Here is a 22,758-nt window from a genome sequence, read left to right as displayed (position 1 = left end):
GGCAGCAGAGAGAAGGGAGAGGGCCAGGCAATCACCGGTCAGAAAAGGCAATTGGAAATTCCATTTGGGTTTTCAATTTGAAGGTGGAGAAAGGCCAGGAACTTGGGGGGAGGGGGGTGGTGACTGCGGAAGAGAAGGAAAGAGTCAGAGATAAGGAGACAGAGACACACAGAAAGATGGGGAGGCACAAGCAAATTACAAGATCCCAGGTGTCCCCCCCAACACACAATTCAAAAAGGTCACACACACGCTCACCCACGCTCTTGCTCAGGACTCAGAGACCTGGGTTCTAGTTTTCCCTCTGCTCTTGAAATACCCTGTGACCTTGCAGAAGACCCTACCTCCCTCTGAGCCTTGGGGTTCCCCCCACCAAGGCCTGGTGAGGTTAAGTTGGTTCCAGAAAGGCCAGGAAGGAGACGGGGATGGGGCACGTGGGCGACAGAGTCTAGGGAGGTGGCCACCTCACTGTGATGCTTTTTCTGTGTGGCCAAGGGCCTGGGCTGAGCAGGCACCGAGGGGCATCCAGAGAAGGGCCAGGGCCAGGCAGGAGCCCAGCGTTTCCACGTGTAGATGAGGAAACAGGCTGAGAGCAGGAAAGCACCCTGAAGCCAGGCAACCAGGACAGGAACCCACCTGTGAGACCTCACGACTCCTGCCCTCCACCACCCACAGGGACAGGGACAGAGCAGGAGGGAGCTGCCCTTTCACAGCCTGTCCCATCAGGGGTCCAAGACAGGCCTGGCACTTCTTAGGTGCCCATATGCAGGCACCTCGTTCTTGCTCAGAGTGGGGTGGACCTGTCTGTAACATCAGTGACCCACCCAGTCCCTATTTGGGTAATAAGAGCTTTACCCGTATTAACTTACTGGCTCCTCACACCCACTTTATGATGGAGCTAAGTCCCATTTAACAGATGAACAAACTGAGGCACTGTCTATTAAGGGATTGAGCGAGTGAGTGCCCAGCTGTCATGTGCACACCTTTCCGGAAGAAAGCCTCATGTCCCCGCTGGGCAGCCCAGCCTGGTGGTTCTGCCTCAGCTTCCCCATTCAGTCTTGGAAGGCCGCGGGTAGGGACAGCCGGAAGCCAGGGCCACGCAGGGCTGGCCGCAAAGAGCCAGCTGACGTCGAGGGGCGTCCAGACCCCACTCTCGGGACATCCCAGCCTGGACGGCGGCGGACCAGATCGCGGAGCCGCGCCGTGCGAGAAAGCTGTCCTGCGGCGCCACCTAGTGGCCAGAGTGGCCGCTCGGCCCCTCCAGAGCCTGGCAGAGACGCTGCAGGAATCTACTGCTTCGCTGGGACATTGGAACACAAAAAGTCCCTCCACCCTGGGGACCGTGTTCTGACCATCCCAGGTCGGGAGGAGAAAGAGGTACGGTGGAGTTCGGTCCTTTGCCCTCCTGAGGGGCAGACTCACTCATCCCACCTGGACATCTCTGCCTTCGTCTATCTGATTCGTGCATTTATGGAGCCCTTACTATATGCCAGACTCTGTTCCAGGCGCTAGAGATGTAACAGTGAACAAAGAAAGATCCCTGGGCTTCCCTGGTGGCGCAGTTGTTGAGAGTCTGCCTGCCGATGCAGGGGACATGGGTTCGTGCCCCGGTCCGGGAAGATCCCACATGCCGCGGAGTGGCTGGGCCTGTGAGCCATGGCCGCTGAGCCTGTGCTCCACAACGGGAGAGGCCACAACAGTGAGAGGCCCACATACAGCAAAAAAAAAAAAAAAAAAAAAACAAAGAAAGAAAGATCCCTGCCTTTGTAGAGTTTACAGTGGGAAATGGGTGAGGAAACAGTCAATAAACAATGAGTGGGACTTCCCTGGTGGGCAGTGGATAAGACTCCATGTTCCCTGTTCAGGGAGCCCAGGTGTGATCCCTGCTCGGGGAACTAGATCCCACATGCACACCACAACTAAGAGTTCTCATGCCACAACTAAGGAGCCCTACTGCCACAGCTAGGACTCGGTACAACCAAAAAAAAAAAAAAAAAAAGAAAATTAAAATAAAACAATAAATGAAGATAATAAAAGAAATTAAAAAACAATCTGGCTATTTCAGAAGCAGGAGAAAAAGAGCCTGTCTGACAGCATCACTGAGCTCCAGGGGACCCACAACCCTCAGGGCAAATCCGTGGAGCCTGATGCCAATGAAACCATGCAGCCCTCCTTGCTCCTCTGGGGCCACTCCTGTCCCAAGGGACATGCCCTCACTACAGTATCCTCCTGCCTGAGATACTCCCCTCCCACATGGCCAGCTCCTCTTCTCCTCCAGAGTCCTCCTGACCCCCACCCAGAGCCCCAGCAATACTGTCCTGGGTGGCTGGCACTGGAGAGCAGTGCATAACTGCTCAGGCCAGGCTGTCTGTCTTGATTCCCAGCTCTGACACCACCTTGTGACCTGGACAGCTTCCTTGGCCTCTCTGTGCCCGTTACCTCATTTGTAAAATGGGGAAAGCAGTTGTTCCTGCTCCAGAGGAGGGGAGGGCGGTGGTGGTATAAGTGAGTTAACAAATGTAAAACACTTAAGACAGCACCTTGACACAGTGTTTGTTATTATTAATGTCTGTTTAGGTTTTTCCCTCCTGGACTAGCTGATGGAGGTTAGTGAGCTTCATTCACAAAGGACCAACTGAGCCACCTCCATGTCCTACACTCTGCAGTGTCAGGTATACAAAAGGATCTCAGAACATATTTGTACGGTGAATTCAGTGGTTCCCCCTCATTCACCACTGATTTATTGAGTGCTTTCTGCATGCCAAGTACTGGGCTAGGAGCTGCAGATGGAGCAGTGAACAGACAGGTTTCCTCCCCACAGCAAGAAGAGAAGAGTGCTAATTTCTAAGCCAGAAGTTCTCAAACTATTTTGTCTAAGAACTCTTTACTCTTAAAAAAATTCAGGATCCCAAAGAGCTTTTGTATGTGTAACTATCTAACAAGTTACCATGTTAGAAATTAAAACAGAATTTTTAAAAATACTTATTCATTTAAAACAATAACAAGCCCACATATTAACATAAGTGACATATTTTAATGAAAACAAAACAAAACAAAATAGTGGGAAAACACTGATATTGTTTTGCATTTTTGCAAACGTCTCTAATGGAAGATAGCTGGATTCGCATGCCGAACTAGATCTGTGCGATATGTTGCTCTGGTTGAAGTATATGAAAAAATACTTCCAAAAATACATTCCCCTTTTTCGTATAAATTGAGAATACTACCACCCCGTCCCGACCCCGGCCTCGCCCACTACGGGGACGCCTGACGCGACAGGACTGACCCACCAGGCTGGGCTAGCGGTGGACGGCTTCCGGGAGAAGGCGGGGCCTGGCCCCCAAAGGGTCGGTGGGGTTGCGATTGGACGATAAATGCGTCCTTCGGCGCGTTGGCCCCGCCTCCAGATCACGCCCAGTGGTAAACCTAACGCATGCGTCCTAAGGAAGGTGGGCACTTCCGCCCGCCCACTGCGGAACCCTTTGTTCTAGCTCACGTTTCCACCGAAACGACAAGGGCGGCCAAGGAGGAAGTAGTTGAGGCGTGTGGGCGGAGCTAAGCACCGCTATGTCGGCTTCTTTGCTGCGGCGGGGTTTGGAGCTTTTGGGGGTGCCTGAGGGTGAGGAGCTTCTTCCCGGAGACGTCCAGCCTGGGCGGGAAGGCGGCAGGGGCTGGGGGCAGGAGCCCCGAGGGTGCGAACGATCCAGACCGGGCTTAGCCTCGGTGGGATGGGAGCCCTGAGCGCCCTCCGAACTGAGTGGGTTCCTCTCTACCCCTACAGCCCCCAGGGACGCGCCAGGCCAAACCAAGCCGAGCGAGGCTCCGATGAAGCGGACGCGGAAGGCGAAGGCGGCCCAGGCCAAGAAACTGCGGAACTCGGCCAAGGGAAAGGTGCCCAAATCGGCGCTGGGTGAGCTCGGGAAGGGGCTGAACGCGCTGCTCCCGGGGTCGGGGGGCGGTGCCCTGGAGGAAGGGGCGCTAGAGTGAGGGCTTGAAATGTTCCCTCGGAGTTTCTAGAATACCTGCTGTGCGACGGGCGCGCGGCGGGACCCTGGGAACACGGAGGTGAACGAATCACATTGTCCCGGCCTTCAAGGTCTACAGCCCTAGTAGGGAGAGAAGCATCGAAGAGTTTCAAAATCAGCGTATGGTTGCTGTGATGGGGTCTATGCATTAAGACTGTGGTGCTCTGAGAGGGACTTAGAATGAAAGGCCAAGTCAGGCTTCTCTGAGGAAGCAACATTTAAGCCCAGACCCGATGGAAGTATACGAGTGAACCGGGGGAGGAGTATTCTAGAGAGAATGGCATATGCGGAGTCAGAAAGAAGTTTATTGCCTTTGAAATTTTGAAAAAAAGAAGCCTGGGCTTCCCTGGTGGTGCAGTGGTTGGGAGTCCGCCTGCCGATGCAGGGGACATGGGTTCGTGCCCCGGTCCCGGGGGATCCCACATGCCGTGGAGCGGCTGGGCCCGTGGAGCGGCTGGGCCCGTGGGCCAGGGCCGCTGAGCCTGTGCGTCCGGAGCCTGTGCTCCGCAAGGGGAGGGGCCCCGGGAGTGAGAGGCCCGCGTACCGCAAAAAAAAAAAAAAAAAAAAGAAGAAGCCTGGTCAAAGTGACATATAGTGAACGAGGGTCAGAGACGGAGCATTAAATAAAATTAATACTCCGTGTGCCAGGTGCTGTTCTAAGCCTCGTACAAATGTTTGCTCATGTAATTGCTCACTGCAACCCTGTGAGGTCGGCACTATCATTACCTCCATTTGACAGAAGCAGAAACAGGCCCCTGCCCAGATAGTACAGGTAAAAACCAGGCAGATTGTCTCCAGAGCCCTGAGCCCACCTACTGCTTCAAGGTGCTATGGCCTGAGCAGTGGTGATGGTGCGGAGATAAGAGAATTGTGCAGGTGGAAGATGCGGTGAGGAGGGGGCATTGATGGCGTCAGTGGTGAATTGGCTCTGAGGATGGAGGAAGAGGGAGTCAGTGAGTACGGAATATCTTGGGGGATGTGGCGCCACTTAACGAGACCTACAGACGTGAAGAGGAGCAGGAGTGGGCAGGAATGCAGGGTGTTTTTGACCTGTGGCAGGACTTGGTGAGCTCCTAGTGTGTCTTTGAATCCCCAGGGCCTGGTGCATAAAAGGTGTTCAAGTTGTTTGTTAAAAGAACTATGAATTCCGAGGAGATATAGCATGAGCAAAAGTGTGGAGGCAGGAAAGTGAGCCTGGGTTGAGCCACAGTGATGCTGGTGTGGAACAGGCACACAAGGGGCCCGAGGGAGGTCACTCCTCCATCCCAGCCCCCGCCTCACCACCCTGTCATGGCACATGACTGAGGACTGAGGGGACTCTCTGAACCCTCAGTGGCCAACCTAAAGAACACCTCTGTGGCTGCCACCTTGGTCTGAGCTACACCATCTCTTGCCTGGATTATTGCAGAAGCCTCCTAACTGGTCTCCCTTCCACTGCCCCCTCCCCCAGTAATCTTGTTCTCACCATAGCAGCCGAAGTGATCCCGTAAAATCCTGAGTCAGACCTGTCTCTCCTCTGCCCTGCACCCACCAGGGTGAGAGCCTGAGTCTTTCGGTGCCTGCTGAGGCCCCACATGATCTGCTCCTTCCAGCTTCGTCTCCTCGGCTTCTCCCCTCTCTGTCCAACCACTTTCTGTTCTTCAAGCACATTAGTCACATTTCTGCTTCAGAGCCTTTGCACTGGCTGTTCCCTCTACCCAGAATGCTCTTCTCCCACAGTGTCACACTCTCTCCCTCCAGTCTTTGCTCAGAATTCATTTCAGTGAGGCCTTCTCAGAGCCTTCTGTTTAGAATTGCAACCCTCCCCCAGGCATTTCTCATTTCTGTTTACTATTCTCTTTTACTCCATAAAATGATCACCCTCTGAAATACTGTTGACCTTGTGTACCATCTCTCTTCCCACGGAATGGGAGTTCCATGAGGGCAGGACTTTTTGTCTGTTCTGTTTTCCTGCTCTGTGCTCTTCCACCTAGAACAGTGCCTGACACACACACAGTAAGTGCCCAGGCCACCTTTGTTAAGTAAATCACTTGAGCAGGTGGAACCAAGGGGCACTCTGAGCAGGATCTGTGTGGGGTGTGGTTTTGACAGAAGAGCCCAGGCTGTTGCAGCGACCTGGGGAAGGGACGACGGGGCCTTTGGCAGGGCCATGGGAGGTGGGAGTGGAGTGGGGAGATGTCAGGAAGGGACCCAGAAGGATTCCAGGGTGTGAATCTGAAATGATGCCACCCTGCCTGCCATCCACAGCTGAGTTCCAGAAGCGAGAGCGTCGAGGTTACCTTGGAGTAAACCTGAGGTTTATGACTAGTGCAAGAAGCACAGTGGCCGAATCCGTCACCCAGCAGGTTCGTCAGGGGGATGGGCTGTGGGAAGGAACCTGGTGGGTGAAAACTGAGGCTGTTCCTGGGATCCGTGAGAGTCTCAGCCCTGAGCATAGGCTGGAGGGTGGGGCCCCCTCCAGGCTCCTAAGAGCTGGACACCCCGCTGTGCAGGGGCCTCCCCCTGGAGGGCCGAGAGCAGTGTGGGGAAGGTAGGAGGCTGGGCTTGGCCTTGCTCCCCTGGGAACCCTGTGGGCCTCCGCTGGCTCCTCTGTAAATGGAAACCACGTGCCCTGCGTCCTGGGATGGTGTGAGGGCCAGGTGAGAGGGCGGCAGTTGGTCGGCTGCACCAGGTTGTGTGGCTGCAAGTGGCTGGGAGTCACCACCCAGGGCTCCTGACTCTCACACACCCCCAGATTGTGCGCCAGGACCGGGGCCGCAAGGCCTGTGACCGGCCTGTGGGCAAGACTAAGAAGAAGAAGAAGGCCGAGGGCACCGTGTTCACCGAGGAAGACTTCCAGAAGTTCCAGCAGGAGTACTTCGGCAGTTAGGCTCCCGGGAGGGCACGGCCTCCTCGGACCTCTCAGCCTGGCTCAGGAAAGCCGTGGAGTGGAGGCTGGCATGGAGCTGGCGAGCTGGAAGCCCAGGGGAGGACCTTCGCTCAGACCCGAACTGACATCTGCAGGCTCGGGAGGTGCCACGTGCCTGCTGGAAAGGAACAGTTGGACTGTTTTGTCTGCTTTGGCCCAAGGAGGGCCTCGGGGCTGTTTGCTGTGGAGAGGCCTGTCACTGGGCCCTTGGGGACCACACCTCTGATAGGACGAGGGCCGCTGGGTGGGCTTCCGGGTTCTAATAAACGTGGCCCAGGGGCTGTGTGTGCTGCTCTAACGGTGTCTCGCACCTCCTCTGGCACTGAGGAACCTTCCCTCCCTCCCCCACCTCCCGGCTGGCTCTTAGGGCTCCAGGTCAGAAGTCCTGCAGCCCAGCCCCAGCGCAGGCACCACCGGAGAGCAGTTCACCCATCCGCAGACCCCGCAGTCCTCCTCTCCCTGGGGTGGCAGCCCCAGCTGAGAAGGCAGCTCTTGAGGAAGCTGAGGGAGGGAGCATGGCTGCCTCAGCCCAGTGCCCAGGGCTTGTGCCCTTGTGTGTTGTTGGGGTGGGGGGGGCGGGAACAAAGGCCACTTTTTGTTTCTCTTATCTCTGTCACAGGAGGTGGGGACTAGTGGGGCGACTCAGGAGGTGAGCTCAAGAAACAGGGTTTTACACGCAGGTCTGCCGAGCAGAAGGGTGGTGCCGGGCCCTGAGCTGCACCACCAGGGGAAGGCGGAGGCCGGGCCGCGTCCGGCGGGGGCAGCGCAGGGCAGGTGCTGTTGAGCAGATGCCCGAGTGAGCGGGTGGTGCTGCCCACCTGGGTCTTCAGTGTGGCACTGATGACAAGTCCTAGAAGCCCAGGGGTCCCTTCTGGGGAGGGAGCCCTGGAGGCCTCCAGGCGGCTCCGTCTGGCTCGCCTAGCGCCACCCCCCGCACACCTAAAGGCTCCTTGGGACATGTGTTTGGTAGAGGACTTCTGAAGGGACCCCGCCATGGGTTCTTCTGTGCAAGAGGAGGGAAAGTTTTACCCCTCACACAGCCAGACCCCGGCAGGGCTGTTCCTGGTTACTAGCCAGCTTTCCATCCCAAGTGGGGACAGGAGGGGACCACAGAATTGCCCGAGGCACAGTTGGCGCCTGTCCTGTCTTCAGTGCAGGTGGCCTCCGAGAGTAGGAAGCAGACCAGCCATCCCGGAAGTCAAGGTGGGCAGAAGAGGAGGTGTCATGACTCCAAACCGGTATTGCGCCACCGTCCTCAGATGGCTTGTTCCAAGAAGGGAGAGGGGTTGTTTTCCCAAGCTCTCCTCCCGCCTGCTGAGCTTCAGTGACCCCTGTGAGGAGAGACACTCCGGTGTCCTTGGAGGCTCATTCCCTTCCTCTTTTAAGCAGCTTAGCAAGCAGCAGCCTCAGCTTCTCGCCCTCTCTCACCAGAAGTTCTCTGAAGAACCGGCTGACCAGGGCCCCTTTCTAACAGGCACGCACCTGCTGTTATGCCATCACGAACAGGTTCTTACCCCCTCCCTACGTGTAGAATGAGGGGCCTGCCTCTGCGGGAGGGTGAGAGCAGGGGTCCTGCGCTTCTCTGCTTGTGTTTCCAGTAAGTCTTAATGTTTGTGCCGAGTAGCACCAGTGGGTGTGTGTCCGTGACCCCAAGGCATGACTGGCGTTAGCGTTCACCCAAGACACTGGTCCTATGGGTCGGGGTGGAGCTCCAGAATCTACTGTTAACAGTCACCCTGGACGGTTCCGTTGCAGGTGGTGAGAAGGCAGCGGGTGGGGGGCCTGGAGAGGCGGGTGCTGGCGATGGTGGAAGGATGTGCCACCAGGGAGGGGGGCCGGTGCAAGAGCCACACACGGGGGTGCTGACCGTGAGCCGCGGACCTGGTGACTGACAATCTTTTGGGAAAGGGACAGGAACCAAGTAAAAGGACACTGGGGTGCCACATTGAGGGCTGGGAGGAAGAGGCCTTCCCTGATGGAGCGGCTCTATCTCTGGTGGTTTGGAGGAGCTGACACATTTGCCTAAAGGAGAAGCAGGAGGGCAGGACTGCCACGTGGGACCTCCACCAGGGCGTGTGTGTATGGGAGGCTTAACAAGTTCCTGCAGGAGCTGGGCGGATCCCCATCAGGTGACTTTCTCTGACACAGCTGGGGCCAGGGAGCCCTCTTGGAGAGGTGGGTGGGACCGTGTGCCCATTCGTCCCCACCTCCAAGGCTTTTTCTCAGGGTGCTCTCCCCATTCTACGTACACAACGTTCCCTGTCCTTCGAAGCCCAGCTCAGGGCAGTTAAGACCTCAAAGATCACCAGGTCCAAGGTCCACATGTGACACTTACTCCCTTGGTGCCTTAGGGAAGCATTCCCATCTGGGTCACCGCCATTACTTCTCCCACATTACCCTCGTTAGGCATCAGGAAGCAGGTCAGGGAAATATCAACCCCACTGCAGGAGACAAAACAGGCAAAAAGCCCATAACCCTGTGTTCAAATAGCAGGCTCTACAACTCTTCCAAATACCCTCTGCCATAGGACCTGTGACGGGGTCACCACAGGGACTGCATCATTTAGAACAGTACCTGGTGCCACATTTGCATCACCCTCAGCCCAGCCACTTGTCTACATTGTCTTTCACAATGGAAAACTGGTCCTCCCTCAGCAGGCCCTAAAGGACACAAGGAGAGAAGAAACCTGCCCAGGTTGGGCTCAGCCTCTTGTGCTCAACAAAAGATGTCTCCCTTATCTTGCAATAAAATGTTACCAGCCAGGATTGCAGTTAACACAGCCTTCCAGCTTGCAAAGGTGCCAGCCAGGGAAGCCTGGGAACCAGCCAGCCTTTCGACCCTGCTCTTCCGTTTGTTCCAGCAAAAACTGAGAAGCCATCTTTCCCTGAATAGACCCTTCTGGGAAGGCCTCTACAGAATTGCAGCAGCTTTTCAGTGAAACCTAATCCCCTTGTGTGCCCAGCTCAAAGACTGTGGGGCCTTATCTGGGTACTTAATGTTGGCACAAAGCAACAATCATGAGGGAACAGGTGGAGCCCAGGCTCCACTTCTCTGCCACCGTTCCTTAGGCTAAAATTCCCCAGCCCAACTTGCACCCAAGGGTGGTTAACATCGAGTCAAACAGTTTTTGGTTCTGGGGAAATCATCCAGCCAACTACCAGGGGGGATCTAGCCCAACTCCCTGTCTCGGAGGTCCAACTGGTCATCAGTGACCCTGACATACAGCCTAACAGTGTCAGAGAAAAAAAGAATCTCACTCTGGGCTTAAATTCCAAGTCCTGACAACCAACCCCACAGCAAAATGCTGCTTCTAGGGACTGACTGGGCTCTTTACCAGAGGCAAGAAACCAGACACAGCAGTCTACACAAGTACTTTCACTACAAAATAATTTATTAAAACACACAGCTTCAGCACTAGCCTCTATGTACAAGAACACACCCTCCTAACTACCCTCACTAGGGGATGCTCTTCTTCCCCCTTGCCTTGCGGACCTCTTCTATTAAATCTTTCAGATACTGGATCTCCTTGGCCAAGGAATCTGCTTTCTCTTTCAGAGCCTCATTCTTCTTTTCTAGCTCTTTACATTCACCAGTGAGGGCCTCCTGCTCTGCCCTCTTCTTCTGGCGGTACCTAGTGGCTGCTGTCTTGTTCTGCTCCATTTTCTTCAGTTTCTTATCTAGTTTCTCACCCTTTACTTTTGCTATCATTTTCTCTCCAGGAGGGTCATAAGGTTTGGGGCGGGCAGAGCCACCAGGGGCGCCTGGAGATAGCAGGGTTCTATTGGGAGAGCCCCTGGAGGTAGGGGGGCTATGCTGGGGAGAGCCCAGATAGGAGTCAGGGCTCATACAGATGCCACTATCATTATCTGAGGGGGCATCCTCTTCCTTTACGCACTGAGGGATCAGCATAAGGTAAGCAGTGGAGTCTGGCTTCCTGGCTTCTTCAGAGATCACCACTTCACTGCAGAGCTCTAGAGTAAAAGAATGATCTGGAGTGGAGGACAGGGCCCCTGGGGAGAGGGGAAGAGGCTGTAAGAAAGTGAAAGGGGCACCCTGGTCAGTTGTTGGCAAACTTTCTGGAAGATGGCCTATTGGGTTCACTATCTGGGGGGGCTCCTTAGTAGCCTCCTGGAGTAGGGGGTCAAAGAGATCACATGTGTCATCCAACGTGGCCAAAAGCTCATCTGGCATGGTTTCCAGATCATCTATACCCAACAGAGCATTAAAATCAAACTCCTTCAGATCCATTTTCTCCACCATCCAATCTGTCCCAGAGAAAGCATCCTCTGCAAAAAATTAAAGAGAGTTGGAACCAATGAGTCAAATGTACAAGACTATCACCAGATCCCACCAGCAGACAAAAGAAGCCCACTCACCCTTGCCGTTATCTGAGGCACTGACCAACCCATCCACAGCCAGCCATTCGGAGAAGCCCGCCTTAGCCTTGTCGCCAGAGAACCCATGAGGTTTGAAGTGCTTGGCCACCTCCAGGTAGTCATCTAGGAGACCCAGGCTCTCTTCAGCCCCCAAACCCGACTGGTCGAAGGGGGACATGAAGTCCCCCACCAACACCTCGCTGCTCAGGAAGCTCATCTCCGCCATGTTGCGAGGCTTTGGTGGAATCGAGGAATGTGCTTAATTCGAAGGTGTCTTTGTCGGTTACAGCAACGCTGCTGCTGAATGCCTTGAAAAACCTGAATACGAATCAGAAACCAAGTCCCATTAAAGATCAGCTGGCCTGAAAATTTGATCTTTTCATCCATGAGGCAAGATGGCCAAAATAGAACTCCATTCGGTGTTGAGAATCGGGACCACGTGGCCCCAGGGCCATCGTGTCACCCCCGCGTCCATAAGGCTGCACAAGATGGACGCCCGGCCGTTCCCCCACCGGCCAGAAGAGGAAGCCGCCCCACCCGCACGTCCAAATCCGGCTCTGGACGCCCGGCCCCGCCCACGCCCCCCCGTGACTCACGCCGCGGCCGCCGCCGCCCTGCCACGCCGCCATCTTGGCTGCTGCCACGTTTTGCGGGGCGCCAGGTGGAGCCCGGCGGGTTCGAGGGACCGGGGGCTCCCGCCCCAAGGGCGCCGGCGTTTTGCGGACACCCAAGCAGGGGCCACATGTCCCGGGCGCTCGTAAAACCGCTCCCGCCTCCGCGAAGCCGCCCAGCCGCCGGCCGCCCCCAAACAGGCAGAAACCCCTCACCGACCCGGGGGCGCACGGGCAGAGCGGCGCAGGCCCAGTACTTACGCCATGGCTTAAGCCGCTGGGGGGTGCCGCTGCAGAGCCTGGTGCTGCTGCCGCCGCTGCAAAAGCCAATGCTGCCGCAGGCACTGCTGCCTCTAATACGCCATGGTGGCCGCGGACCCTGCGGGAGCGGAGAAAAGAAAGCGCACACTCGCACGGAGAGACAACATGTATAGGCAGAAGAAGAAAAAATGGCGGCGAGACGCCGCGCGCGGGTCCTTTATAAACTCTGCCCCCTGTGAGGACGCATCACAGACCACATCCTTCCGCCTCGGTCACGTGACTCGCGCCTCCCACCCTCGCATTGCCATCTATTCGACGCCCCTACCGTTTCCAGTCTCCAACTTTTAAGTCTAGGGCGTAGCTGTGAAGATGGAATGAATTTTTTATTTACGGCCTCAAGAAAAAGGCGCACTACTTTACAAGGCTTTTAAGATCAAAGGGTCACTCCCGTCCGCCGCCGGGAAGCGCGGAGGGATCCTCCACACTCATTTCCGGCGTTAGTCCGAAGGGCGGAGAGAGAAGTCTTTCATCCCAAGAAAGGTTTTTACTGTGAAGTACGAGGTCTCCTAGTTCTCGCGCGAGATGCTGGAGGAGAGCGCGCATCAAGATGATTGGTCAGACATGGTGAATCATATATATCTCGAGTTTCTATTGGCTCAGGCCCCTGATCTGCTCGGGAAGGGGCGGAGCGGCCGACGGTTCCAGCCGTCTGGTTCTGCGGTTCATTTGGTCTTCTCTGTGACGCCGGTTTGCAGTGGCTTCCTCAGCCCTGCTCACCCGTAGCCGGTCAGGATTGCCCCAGGCAGCCCGGGCACAGTGCGTCCCAAATAGTGGCGTTAGGTCCCGGGCCTTGCAGTCCTTTCCTGCCGTCCTCAGTGAAGCTCCAAACTAGCGACCAGGTTCAGGCCCAAAGATGAAACTAGGCAAAGGGAAATGTCATTTCGTGTGCGTTTTCACGCGCAAACACTTGCAAAATAATGAGGACGTGCAAGCCCTTCAGTAGTTGAAAGGGGAGGCTGATGACCTCATTCGAGATCACCCGATCTATGCGCACCTACCATCAAAGGCGAGTCGGGGAAATGCGTAATCCTATAGTCTAATCTATCGTATTTTTACATATCCGTTTAGCTAAAATATAAGTTTGCTATTTTATTGAAGAATGCAGCCTATCACAGGGGAACTTCTTTCAGTTTATGTAGTTTCAGTTCCTCTAAGAAGAGAGTTTTTATTCAGCTGCTCTCTCTCACTAGGGTAGTTTCAATTCGCTCCCAACGCTGTGTAACTCCCAGGCATAACCGCTTCCCAGCAAGTCCTCCTAATGCCCAATTGCCGGAGTTTGTGTGTTTGGAGGCCGCAGTCCAGGTCAAACCAACAACTTGCCCTCTCTACTGGGGAACTGTTAAGAGCAGCAAAAAAGCCCTCCCCCACCCTCCAGCCCTCTCGTCAGGCACTGCAGGGGCGGAAACCTTGAGTTTCTGCTTCCATTCCTTTCAGTAAGCCCTACATATATTATTTCTGAGGACTGATGTCAAAAATTTGGGAAGGACTGTCCTACATTACTGACCATTCATTGACTTCAGTCTAGCCCAGCAATTTTACAATGGTAAACTGAGGACTAAAGGGATGAAGGGTCTTGCCCAGTGAAGGCAGTATGGGGTAGGAGTTAGAAGAGATTTTAGGGGCAAACCCCCAAAACTTGGCTCTTCCATTTATTAGCGGAGACATTTTAGTTGAGTGACTTATCCTCGCTGAGTCTCAGTTTCCTGAGCTGTAAAATGAAGCTAATGGTGAGTATCCTTACACTTAGAATGAAGTAAGATAATATAAGAAGGCACTGAGCTAAGCGCCTGGTATCTGATAAGTGCTGGATAAATGGTTGCTATTACTACTTTTTTTAGAACTCAGGTCTTCTGACACACCTCCGAAGGCCCCCTCCCCATCTTCATTACATCACCCTGCTTCCTCAGAGGACTATTATTTACTGAAATCAACAACTATAAACAACTGGTATATGCAAAGCATACTGGATGCTTGATGTGGTTTTTTTTCTCCCCTTGGGGAATCACGAGTATCTAGGTATATATATAAAGCATCTAGCCTTTCAGTGCAAAGGCAGTAAGAATCCCTGAGCCACTACCCAAATCTTACAAAGGACCCTCGGGGCATGTCCTCCTTTCGCTGTCAGATGACCATGCAGATGGTTGAGAATTAAAGTAATGCTACCCCAGGTTGACACTGCAGAGGGGTGGGAGAATGACTCCAGTGGCACCTTGTCCCATCCTTTCTATTATGGTGACCCAGATCAAGCACTTCAAAGGTTCTCCTAGCTGCAAATGGAGAACCAGTCCCACTCCTGTAGGAAAATGTTTCATACCACACACGCAAGTCAAAGCTGTTGGAAAGGAGACTTTAATTTTCTTCTTCCCATGCTGTGGAAGGACAGCATGTTCCCCAGCTTTATGTCCTCCCTCAAGGAGAAAAAGGACAGTAGTTTTCTGGGTCTCAGGGCTAAGCTGCTTCTATATGGACCTAGCCAAGACAGGACAGAAAGACTGGTGACTGATTCCAAATCTATCAGCTAAACACATCAACTGCTTATTGAAGGGCAAGCAAGTGACTGGAAGGCAGGTTGTGGACTTGGCTTCAGGGGCCAAGCATAGAGAGCATAACGTGATCAGAATGAAAAGGTAAACACCACGCTATATGCAGTTAACCCCAGAACTCACATCTCTGGTATTTTGGCCGCTTAGAATCAGCTAAGAGTATCTACAAGGGCTACAGCCTCACAGCTCTAGTCCTAAGTCCTCTTTGGCCTTGAGCTTCAGCACGAAGAGCAGGGTTCTCACAAATCCTGTGAGAGCATAAGTTCTCAGCCATGGTCATAGTGTCATAGATGTGCCACGGCAGAGCCTCTGGACACATGCAGGGATCCCAGCACCCCTGGCACCTCTCCAGGACCTTTTGATCCTGAAGCTGATTCCTTGTCAAAACCATTTGAGCGGGCTTCCCTGGTGGCGCAGTGGTTGAGAGTCCACCTGCCGATGCAGGGGACACGGGTTCGTGCCCTGGTCCGGGAAGATCCCACATGCCGCGGAGCGGCTGGGCCCGTGAGCCATGGCCGCGGAGCCTGCGCGTCCGGAGCCTGTGCTCCGCAACGGGAGAGGCCACAGCAGTGAGAGGCCCGCGTACCGCAAAAAAAAAATAACAAAAAAAAAACCCATTTGAGCTCTCAACTTGAGTGGAGTAGAAGGGAGCAAAGTCAGCTAATCTGGAGTGTGAACAGGACCACCAGGGGCTGAGCCTAGGAGGAAAGACTGTAGGCCTCACAACAGTTTTTCCAAACATGAGCTTCAATTATTTTTTTATTTGAAAAAAAAAGTCACAACCAAGCGTATAAAGAAAAATGCTGTTGTCCTGAACTCATGTTTTAGGAAGGGGCAACAGGGAAAAGCAAAATACACTTTGGAATTGATTGGGTTTTCAAGATGATGAATCTTTTTTCAAGCATTAGGCTAACTATGTGCTTTGCTAACCTAGATGGTGCAAAAAAACTTCCAGATGGAGAAGTAGGAGCAGATGCTGTTACTTCAGGCAAAGGTGGGAGTTACCGAGTAGAAAGGCAGAAAAGCAGGAAAAGGCCCTACATCTTTCCCCAAAGATTAAAAAAAAAAAAAAGTGTGTGTGTTGGTGGGGGGGTATTCCCCTCATCCAACCAAGAATCTCAAAGCACTGGACTGTCATCCAGGTATTATGATGAGACTTGCCCCATCTCAGTCAGCAAACCCACCAGGACCTGAGCCAAGGATTCCCACTGCTTAAAGGATTCCCACTGCTTCTAGTTTTGAGGACTTCTAAGAGGTTCTTGCTTGTGAAATGGCAGTTACGGGTTTTGGTTTTGTGAAACATAGGTAAGAGAGAGAGCTGCCCTTAGAAAGATGCTCTTTAAGAGGAGATAAACTCCAATCACCATTACACTTGGCTTTGATAATTTGGGATTTGATCTTTAAAATCTTTTCTTTTTGAGCTCTCCTTCCAATGTTTTATATGGAATTTGATCAGACTCCAGCTTGGGAAAATTATAGGTTTTATAATATTCACATTGGGAAAACCAAATCCTTTATCTGGATGAAGACAAACCCATGCTTTTCCAACACATTCAGCCCTCCCCTCTCCCTTCCTTCCAGTGACACCAGATGGGCGCACTGGAACCGTGAGTGCCAGGCTCCACCCTCTGTGGACATCCTCTACACCCTACATCCCCTACACCAATCCCCCAGGGTAGCACTCAGGCATATGGAGTGTTTTATAAACTCCAAGTTGATTCTGATGAACAGCCAGGATGGAGAATCTCTCTCAGGGCTCTGGGCTTTCTATTTTTCATTCTCTCTCAATGTCTTCATACAAATGAAACAACTGAACCATTTCAGGGAAGCTTTGCATGTATATGAGAGAAGAGGCAGGAAGAGACTCCCAATACAGCCAAGGTTAACCCTAGCTCTCAACCTCCCAATCCAGGACAAAAAAGGGGACAGGAAGCTCTACCTTAAATTCAAAGGGAAGCTAAGGTTTCAGTGCTATTTAAAGAGTCATTTCATGTCGCGGTCACTGGGAAGGAATGAGACAGCTGCAGAGAGCTTCACCAGAATCTCACCGATGGAGAGGTAGTAAGAATAAAAATAATAACAGGCTTTGATGGGAGGAGAACAAAATACTGGATGGGCAGATCAGAAACAGAATTATCATCAGCCTCTTGGCACAAACAGGAAAAAATAAACACAGAACAAGAAGATGCACTGACGTTGTATATTAAACTTTCCTCCCCACTCTCAGGATACTTTCTACATTGCAAGAAATAGTGCAATTCTAGCAGCGGGAAACAAGAAGGAACATGACAAGTGCCCACCTCCCTCTCGTATGTGTTTTAGCCACACGCTCTCTTCCTAGGTAGCACCGATTTCCCAGGTGCTGGGTGAGAGACAGGACAGGGGGCAGAGGTCTGTGCATATGTGCCTGCCCTTTGGCCTCTGGAGGTGCCTGGAGAGTTCAGCAAACACCCCCATCACATTCCTGTGACAGACACTGGGGAACGGAGGGCTGGCTGTTGGGCCCGTTCTTGCTCTAAGGCCACATCCTAGAAAGGCAGGGCGTGACGTGGGAGAAACATGGTCACTGACATTCAGCCGCCTGTCTAGCTGAACCTCTAGCACTAAGACGGTGTCCTTGAAGGCCTTGTCCTAACTGGCAAGAAGGTGGGGAAGGGGGCAAACAATAGCCCCTTCCCTCCCGGTCTTTGTCTGACTCCTGCACGCAGTGGAGCTGGGCTGGAGCAGCCAGAGATGAGGCACAGACATCAGGCACGCAGACCGTCTCCACCTCCCCCAGGTTCCCCCACTCTACACTCTCACTGATGGCCACTAAGAAACACAGTCCGCGAATAACTATGTATCCAGTTTATCTTGAGCCCTCACTCCCGTGAGCGGCAACAACAGTGCTCCCATGAGAGGCCTTCTTAGCGCTTACGGATATGAATTGGTCAGGAGGTGGCGGGGGGGGTGGGCTTCTTCTCCAGGAACCTGGGTCAAAGGCCAGCTTTTCCACCAGCTTTACCCCTAGAGACCCTAAATACTGTCTGGGCGCTCTCTGCAGAGTTCAGTGTGAAACATGCAATCGTAACTTCAGTGACAGTCAACTACAAGGCAGATGTGCTCCAGAAAAAGAAGCAAAACAGGTGTGAACAGGTGGAAAAAGAGAAGACACTGAAAAGGGGCAGGGGGCAGGGCATACACAGCAGACCTGTGCCGAAATGCAAAACACCAAGTGGTCTCCACAGCTCAGGCCAGTGCTCCACCTTCTCAATTCATTCAAAGAAAAACTAGCCTGGAGCAAGGGGGAGGGGAAGAGTAGAGAGCACAGTGCTTGGTAACAAAAACAGAAATGGTTGGTGAGAAAAGAGGAGAGAGCGATACCTTTCTAATCAGCATGAAGTGCCCAGGGCGATGGCCAGCAAAGACGGGAGGCACCTAGGGACCCTGTGAAGCATCAACTATGGAACCAAGTGTTTCTAACAGAGAATCCAGGGCCCGACCACTCGACACCTGCCTTCACCTGCCCTACGTCTGCAGCAGCACCTCCGGCTCAGACAGTGAGCAATAGAGAGTGTATCCCAATTCGTCTATTTCCTCAGGGGTGAGCTCTGCAAATAAGTTCACCTTGGGGTTTAGGGCACTGGGCAGAACTCCGGCCTCTAAGTAGCTGATGAGTCCCCTCAAGGCCTGCAGGAATCGGTCAGCCAGCACATCTGGAGACCAGTCAGCCTCCTCCTGGGCCACGTGGAGGATGACGTTGGTGAGCTGGCTGGCAGTGAGGTGACCCAGGGCCGGAGTGGACTTGCACACGGCCTTGAGGATCTTGAGGCACAGAGAGCGGCAGCCCGAGTCGGCCTGGTCCAGAGCCCGCAAGCGCGCCGTCTCGGCAGGACGCAAGCTCAGCCGCCACAGGTTGTCATACTGGGCTAGCCGGTGTGGTTTGGCCACCAAGACAGTGTCACCAAGGGTCACTGATGGCAGGAAGTCAATGATGAGATGCCTGTCGCGCTCATACTGCACTTCCAGAGTCAGAGCCTCTGGGGGTGGGGCCGGCCGAATCACATAGTCCAAGAGGGACCCGATGGCCGGCCAGTTGATGGAGCCAGCCACTACCTTTTCGAACGTGTCTGCCACTGTCTTTGGAGAGAGGTAGCCCCCTACTACACAGCGGTCCCAGTAACTGCTACCACGAGGAAAGTACTCTGGGTTCTCCCGGCGAACCAGGAAGAAGCCGGGGACGTTCATGATGGTGTCCTCTCCGGGGATACATGACCACAGGTTCTGCTCCAGCACGAGGGGCACGATGAGTTGGATGTGGTCGGCTGTCACGACCTGGTGGAGAAGAATTAAAAAGGTTTTGAGGGATTTAATCTGCTCAAGAGCCAAGTTTCCCCACACACAGGTCCCACCATCTTATATCCCCCCCAACAAAAAGGGAAACTAAGAATTCTTCCACGTGACCATATCAATTCAGAGTGTGGATTTCAACCCAGGTCTGTCGGACACTGGCGCCCGTGCTCATTCCACACACCACGTTGCCTCTGGACACAGAAGTACACATGACATCCCCCAGGGCTTGACGGCCTGAAGGAAAGCCAGAAAGGGAAGATAGGGACAAGAATATCCCTAGGAAGGAGGAGGAGGCCTCTGACAGCTTCCTAGAAGTTGTTGAGTATGACTAAAAAACAAAAATCGTTAAAGGCAGGGATCTCCAAATGCTACCGCAGTATGTGGAATTCAGACGCAGTAGGACTAACCTTTCTGGCGAGCCTGGGAGACTGATCTCCTGTACTAACAGCCCTACTGAGAAGCATCCTGGTCAGTACAACCCTGCCCTTCGTAAGAACCCCCTGCTTACCTGCAGGTCATCATAGAGGCTGCCACTCAGGTACATGTCCCGAAGTGGCATGTCAGGCAACTTGGCCCGCAGGAAGCTCCGGAGCTCGGCACATATGTCCACGGCAGCTTGCTTGGCCCGAGCCTGCTCGCCAGCAGGGATGGCCGCCCGGTTCCGGTAGTAAGTAAGAAGTTTCTCCTGCAGGGACATGCGGAGTCGTGACTTCTTCAAGTCTACCTGGCCCTTCCTGGCCAATGGCTTGGGCCGGGGCAGGCAGAATGTATCTGCCAAGGCAAGAGAGAGAGGCACGTGAGCTCTTCCCGTGCTTGCTCATCCATGGCTGCCTCAGCCCCAAAGGAGACGGGCTTGGCACAAAAGGCTAGCATGGTGCCTGGCACGTATGTCCCTGAGCAATGTGTTGAATGCATGAGTAGCACTGAGCCCCGAGGTCAGTCCCAGAAGGGGTATCAGCCTTCCTCACCTGTGTCAAAGGCCGAGGAGCCTGTGGGAAGGGCCTGTAGGGACCTGCTCAGGCCTGTCTTCATGTCCTTGTTGAGCAATCGGGGGGAGCCCATCCAGTTTGGTTCTTCCCAGCTCCTTTTCCCTGAATGGCTCAGGCGGGTGGGGCTGGTAGGGGCACTGATTGCCCTATCGTACATCTGAAACAGCAGAGAGGACCCAGCACATGGCCTTCTTTCCTGTTTCCCTCCTTCCCAGCAGCTTTGCCTTAATGAGTTCAACTACTATTTTTCAATAACTTTGTTTTATTCTAGATTATGGAATACTTTGCTCCGCACAGAAAATCTCAGGAAATACTAAATGATATAAATAAGAAACAGATTTATCCATAATGTCATAACCCAGAGATAACGGTTAATATTTTGGTATATTTCTTTCTGAAAATATATATTTGTGTAATTAGGATCCTCCTCTATATATACTTCTGAAAACTAATTTTTTTACGTATCATTTTTATCACTCCCCCATATCACTAAAAATGAATCAGTGTTGAACATTATGGTACAATTTCGAACTATACAACACTGTACTTTATGAATGTACTGTAATGTTGAACACTGTTCCAATTAACAAATACATCACTGAATGGCTACTCTGTGCCAGGAGTTGTTCTAGGTGCACAGAATAAAGCAGTAACCCAGAGACCCAATCCCTGCCCTCATGGAGTTGGCAGTTTAGCAGAGGAACACAGGCAATACAAAATCAACAAGCTAAACCATGCAGATATAGGTGTAAAGAAAGGTAAAGAAGGAAGGAGAAATAGGAAAAATGTGTGGTGGGAGTCCTGCTATTTTAAATAAGGTAGTCAAGGAAGGATATTTTGATTATTTGCAATTTTTCACTCGCTGGGATAAACTTTTTATTTGTATCTCCAACAGTTTCTTTAGGGCAGAGTCCTAGAAGTAGATTTACTGAATCCTCTTAAGATCTCGTCTAATAATGCCAAATTACCAAGTTACATTTCCATTAGCAGTATCAAAGTCTTATTCTAAGTCAGCTCCACTCGGCAGCCTCACCACCTCTCCAACCCCTGGCTGAGTGTACTTACCCGCTTAACCGCCAGCGTAGCAATGCCCAGCATGGCTGCCCCACCCACCCCGAGCACCAGCCGGGCATTGGAGAGCACAAAGTCAATGGCCGTCCCGATGCCATTATCATCCTTCTTGCTTTTGCGCTCACCAGCGCCTGCCATTGCTCACCTGAGGATGAAGGCAGAACACAGCCATCACCACCTGGGACCTTGAGAACCAGCCCTCCTCCTCCCTCCCCCATCAGGCCAGTCCCCAACAATTTCAGGGTACTCTGTGAGTTCCAGGAACCCAAATCCTCCTGCCTCTAGCACTCCATGTTCTAGGGTCAGGAGGGAGGTATCGTGTCCCTCGATGTGTCTGGATGCAAGGCGGAGGAAATGATCATGCTAGTCACGGGAAAACCTCCCCACCAATCTATTGAGATTACAAAGAGTGATAATAAGCTCACCGTCAACCCTTTCTCCTGTGAGAGTGAAGTACCCCGCCCCCACGCAATACAACCCTCCGGACCCCTTCCCAACATTACAATGCAGATCATATTTTGATCCTCTGACCACTGCTTATGGAAGGTTAAATCTGAGAAGGTGTAAATTAATTAGAGACCCATCTAATCCCATCACATCACTTCACATATAGGGAGGTGACTTGCCAGAGGTCCCAGAGAAAAGGAATGACAAAGCCATATGCAAAACTCAGGCCGCCTCTCAACTCCTAGCATGACAGTTTTTCTACTGTATCTTGTTTCCCCTTACCCAAGTCAAACTGTTCCTATTCTACGTATTTTCTGTGAAAAATAATAACACCACCACCACGGACTAAATACCCTGGCGCACGGAGACAAAACTACAAGTCCATATGTGAGAAAGATGCAAAGAAGAAAAGAACTCTCTGTGGACAGTCCCACTTGACAAATGCTTTGTTTCTTGGGGAAAGTGTGCAGGGGCACCACAAGAAGCTCAGGTGAGCCTGGCACTGTGACAGAGACTGGGAATAAACAAAACCGTCACTGCAGACTCAGCTGTTAACTGGAAAACAATATCCACCTGCTCAAGTGTGCTTGGAAAATGAACTAAAAATGTGGTCGCCTAAGCGGAGCTCACGGGCACGAGGCAGAAGAGGCTGGCCTCCGTACAGTGCTGGAGCGGGGCGAGCATGCCTTTGCTCCCTGGCAACGACGGGGCCATCCTGACTGAAGGTCCCCTGGTCTCCCAGTAAGCCCATTTCCCATGGAGTTAGAACCCTGGGCCTGACCCAGATAAAGGATGGCAAAGTGGCTCAAATCTGATCACCGCTTTTAACACTGCTACCCCTCCTACCTCCCGTGTCCTGTACGCCAGGAACTATGTAGGGAAAAACAGTTGTTTACCATTCACCAATATACCTAGAACGGGAGGAGAAAGAGGAACAAGATCGCTGCATCTTCCAGTGTGAAGTAACATTCTTTCTAATACCCTTACAACTGGGTATTGCTAGTGTTGCATGTCATGCCCCTAGCCTCCCCTGTCAACCAGAGAGAAATATTTCTGCCTCTACTTATTCCAGCAATTGAGTGAACTAAGAGTCGCTGTCAATCCCAGAATTATTTTTTTCCCTAACTAGAGTTCACAA

The 22,758-nt window shown here is 52.8% G+C and overlaps 3 protein-coding genes across 3 annotated transcripts; 1 reads left to right on the top strand and 2 right to left on the bottom strand.

The window, feature by feature from the left end:
* Positions 1 to 3,516: 3,516 nt before the first annotated feature.
* RPS19BP1 (ribosomal protein S19 binding protein 1) lies at positions 3,517 to 7,209 on the top strand. Its single transcript, XM_082636249.1, has 4 exons — positions 3,517 to 3,616; positions 3,779 to 3,907; positions 6,270 to 6,367; positions 6,757 to 7,209. The coding sequence occupies exons 1-4, from the start codon at positions 3,565 to 3,567 to the stop codon at positions 6,889 to 6,891; spliced, it is 414 nt and encodes a 137-aa protein (XP_082492375.1). The 5' UTR covers positions 3,517 to 3,564; the 3' UTR covers positions 6,892 to 7,209.
* A 3,091-nt stretch (positions 7,210 to 10,300) lies between these two features.
* On the bottom strand, positions 10,301 to 12,381 carry ATF4 (activating transcription factor 4). Its single transcript, XM_082634857.1, has 3 exons — positions 12,179 to 12,381; positions 11,307 to 11,624; positions 10,301 to 11,216 (listed from the first exon to the last, which is right to left on the bottom strand). Exons 2-3 carry the CDS (start codon positions 11,530 to 11,532, stop codon positions 10,387 to 10,389), a joined length of 1,056 nt encoding a protein of 351 aa, XP_082490983.1. The 5' UTR covers positions 11,533 to 11,624; positions 12,179 to 12,381; the 3' UTR covers positions 10,301 to 10,386.
* A 4,586-nt stretch (positions 12,382 to 16,967) lies between these two features.
* MIEF1 (mitochondrial elongation factor 1) lies at positions 16,968 to 21,311 on the bottom strand (the record flags this gene model as incomplete). The annotated part of the gene is made up of 4 exons (XM_082634686.1): positions 16,968 to 19,095; positions 19,622 to 19,884; positions 20,082 to 20,259; positions 21,168 to 21,311. 4 exons carry the CDS (start codon positions 21,309 to 21,311, stop codon positions 18,289 to 18,291), a joined length of 1,392 nt encoding a protein of 463 aa, XP_082490812.1. The 3' UTR covers positions 16,968 to 18,288.
* Positions 21,312 to 22,758: the final 1,447 nt, after the last annotated feature.

This window comes from Mesoplodon mirus, assembly GCF_964341445.2.
Source record: "Mesoplodon mirus genome assembly, chromosome: 11".
NCBI lineage: Eukaryota > Metazoa > Chordata > Mammalia > Artiodactyla > Ziphiidae > Mesoplodon > Mesoplodon mirus.
Note: the sequence above shows the minus strand (reverse complement) of the source record. Positions and strands in the feature narration are given on the sequence as shown.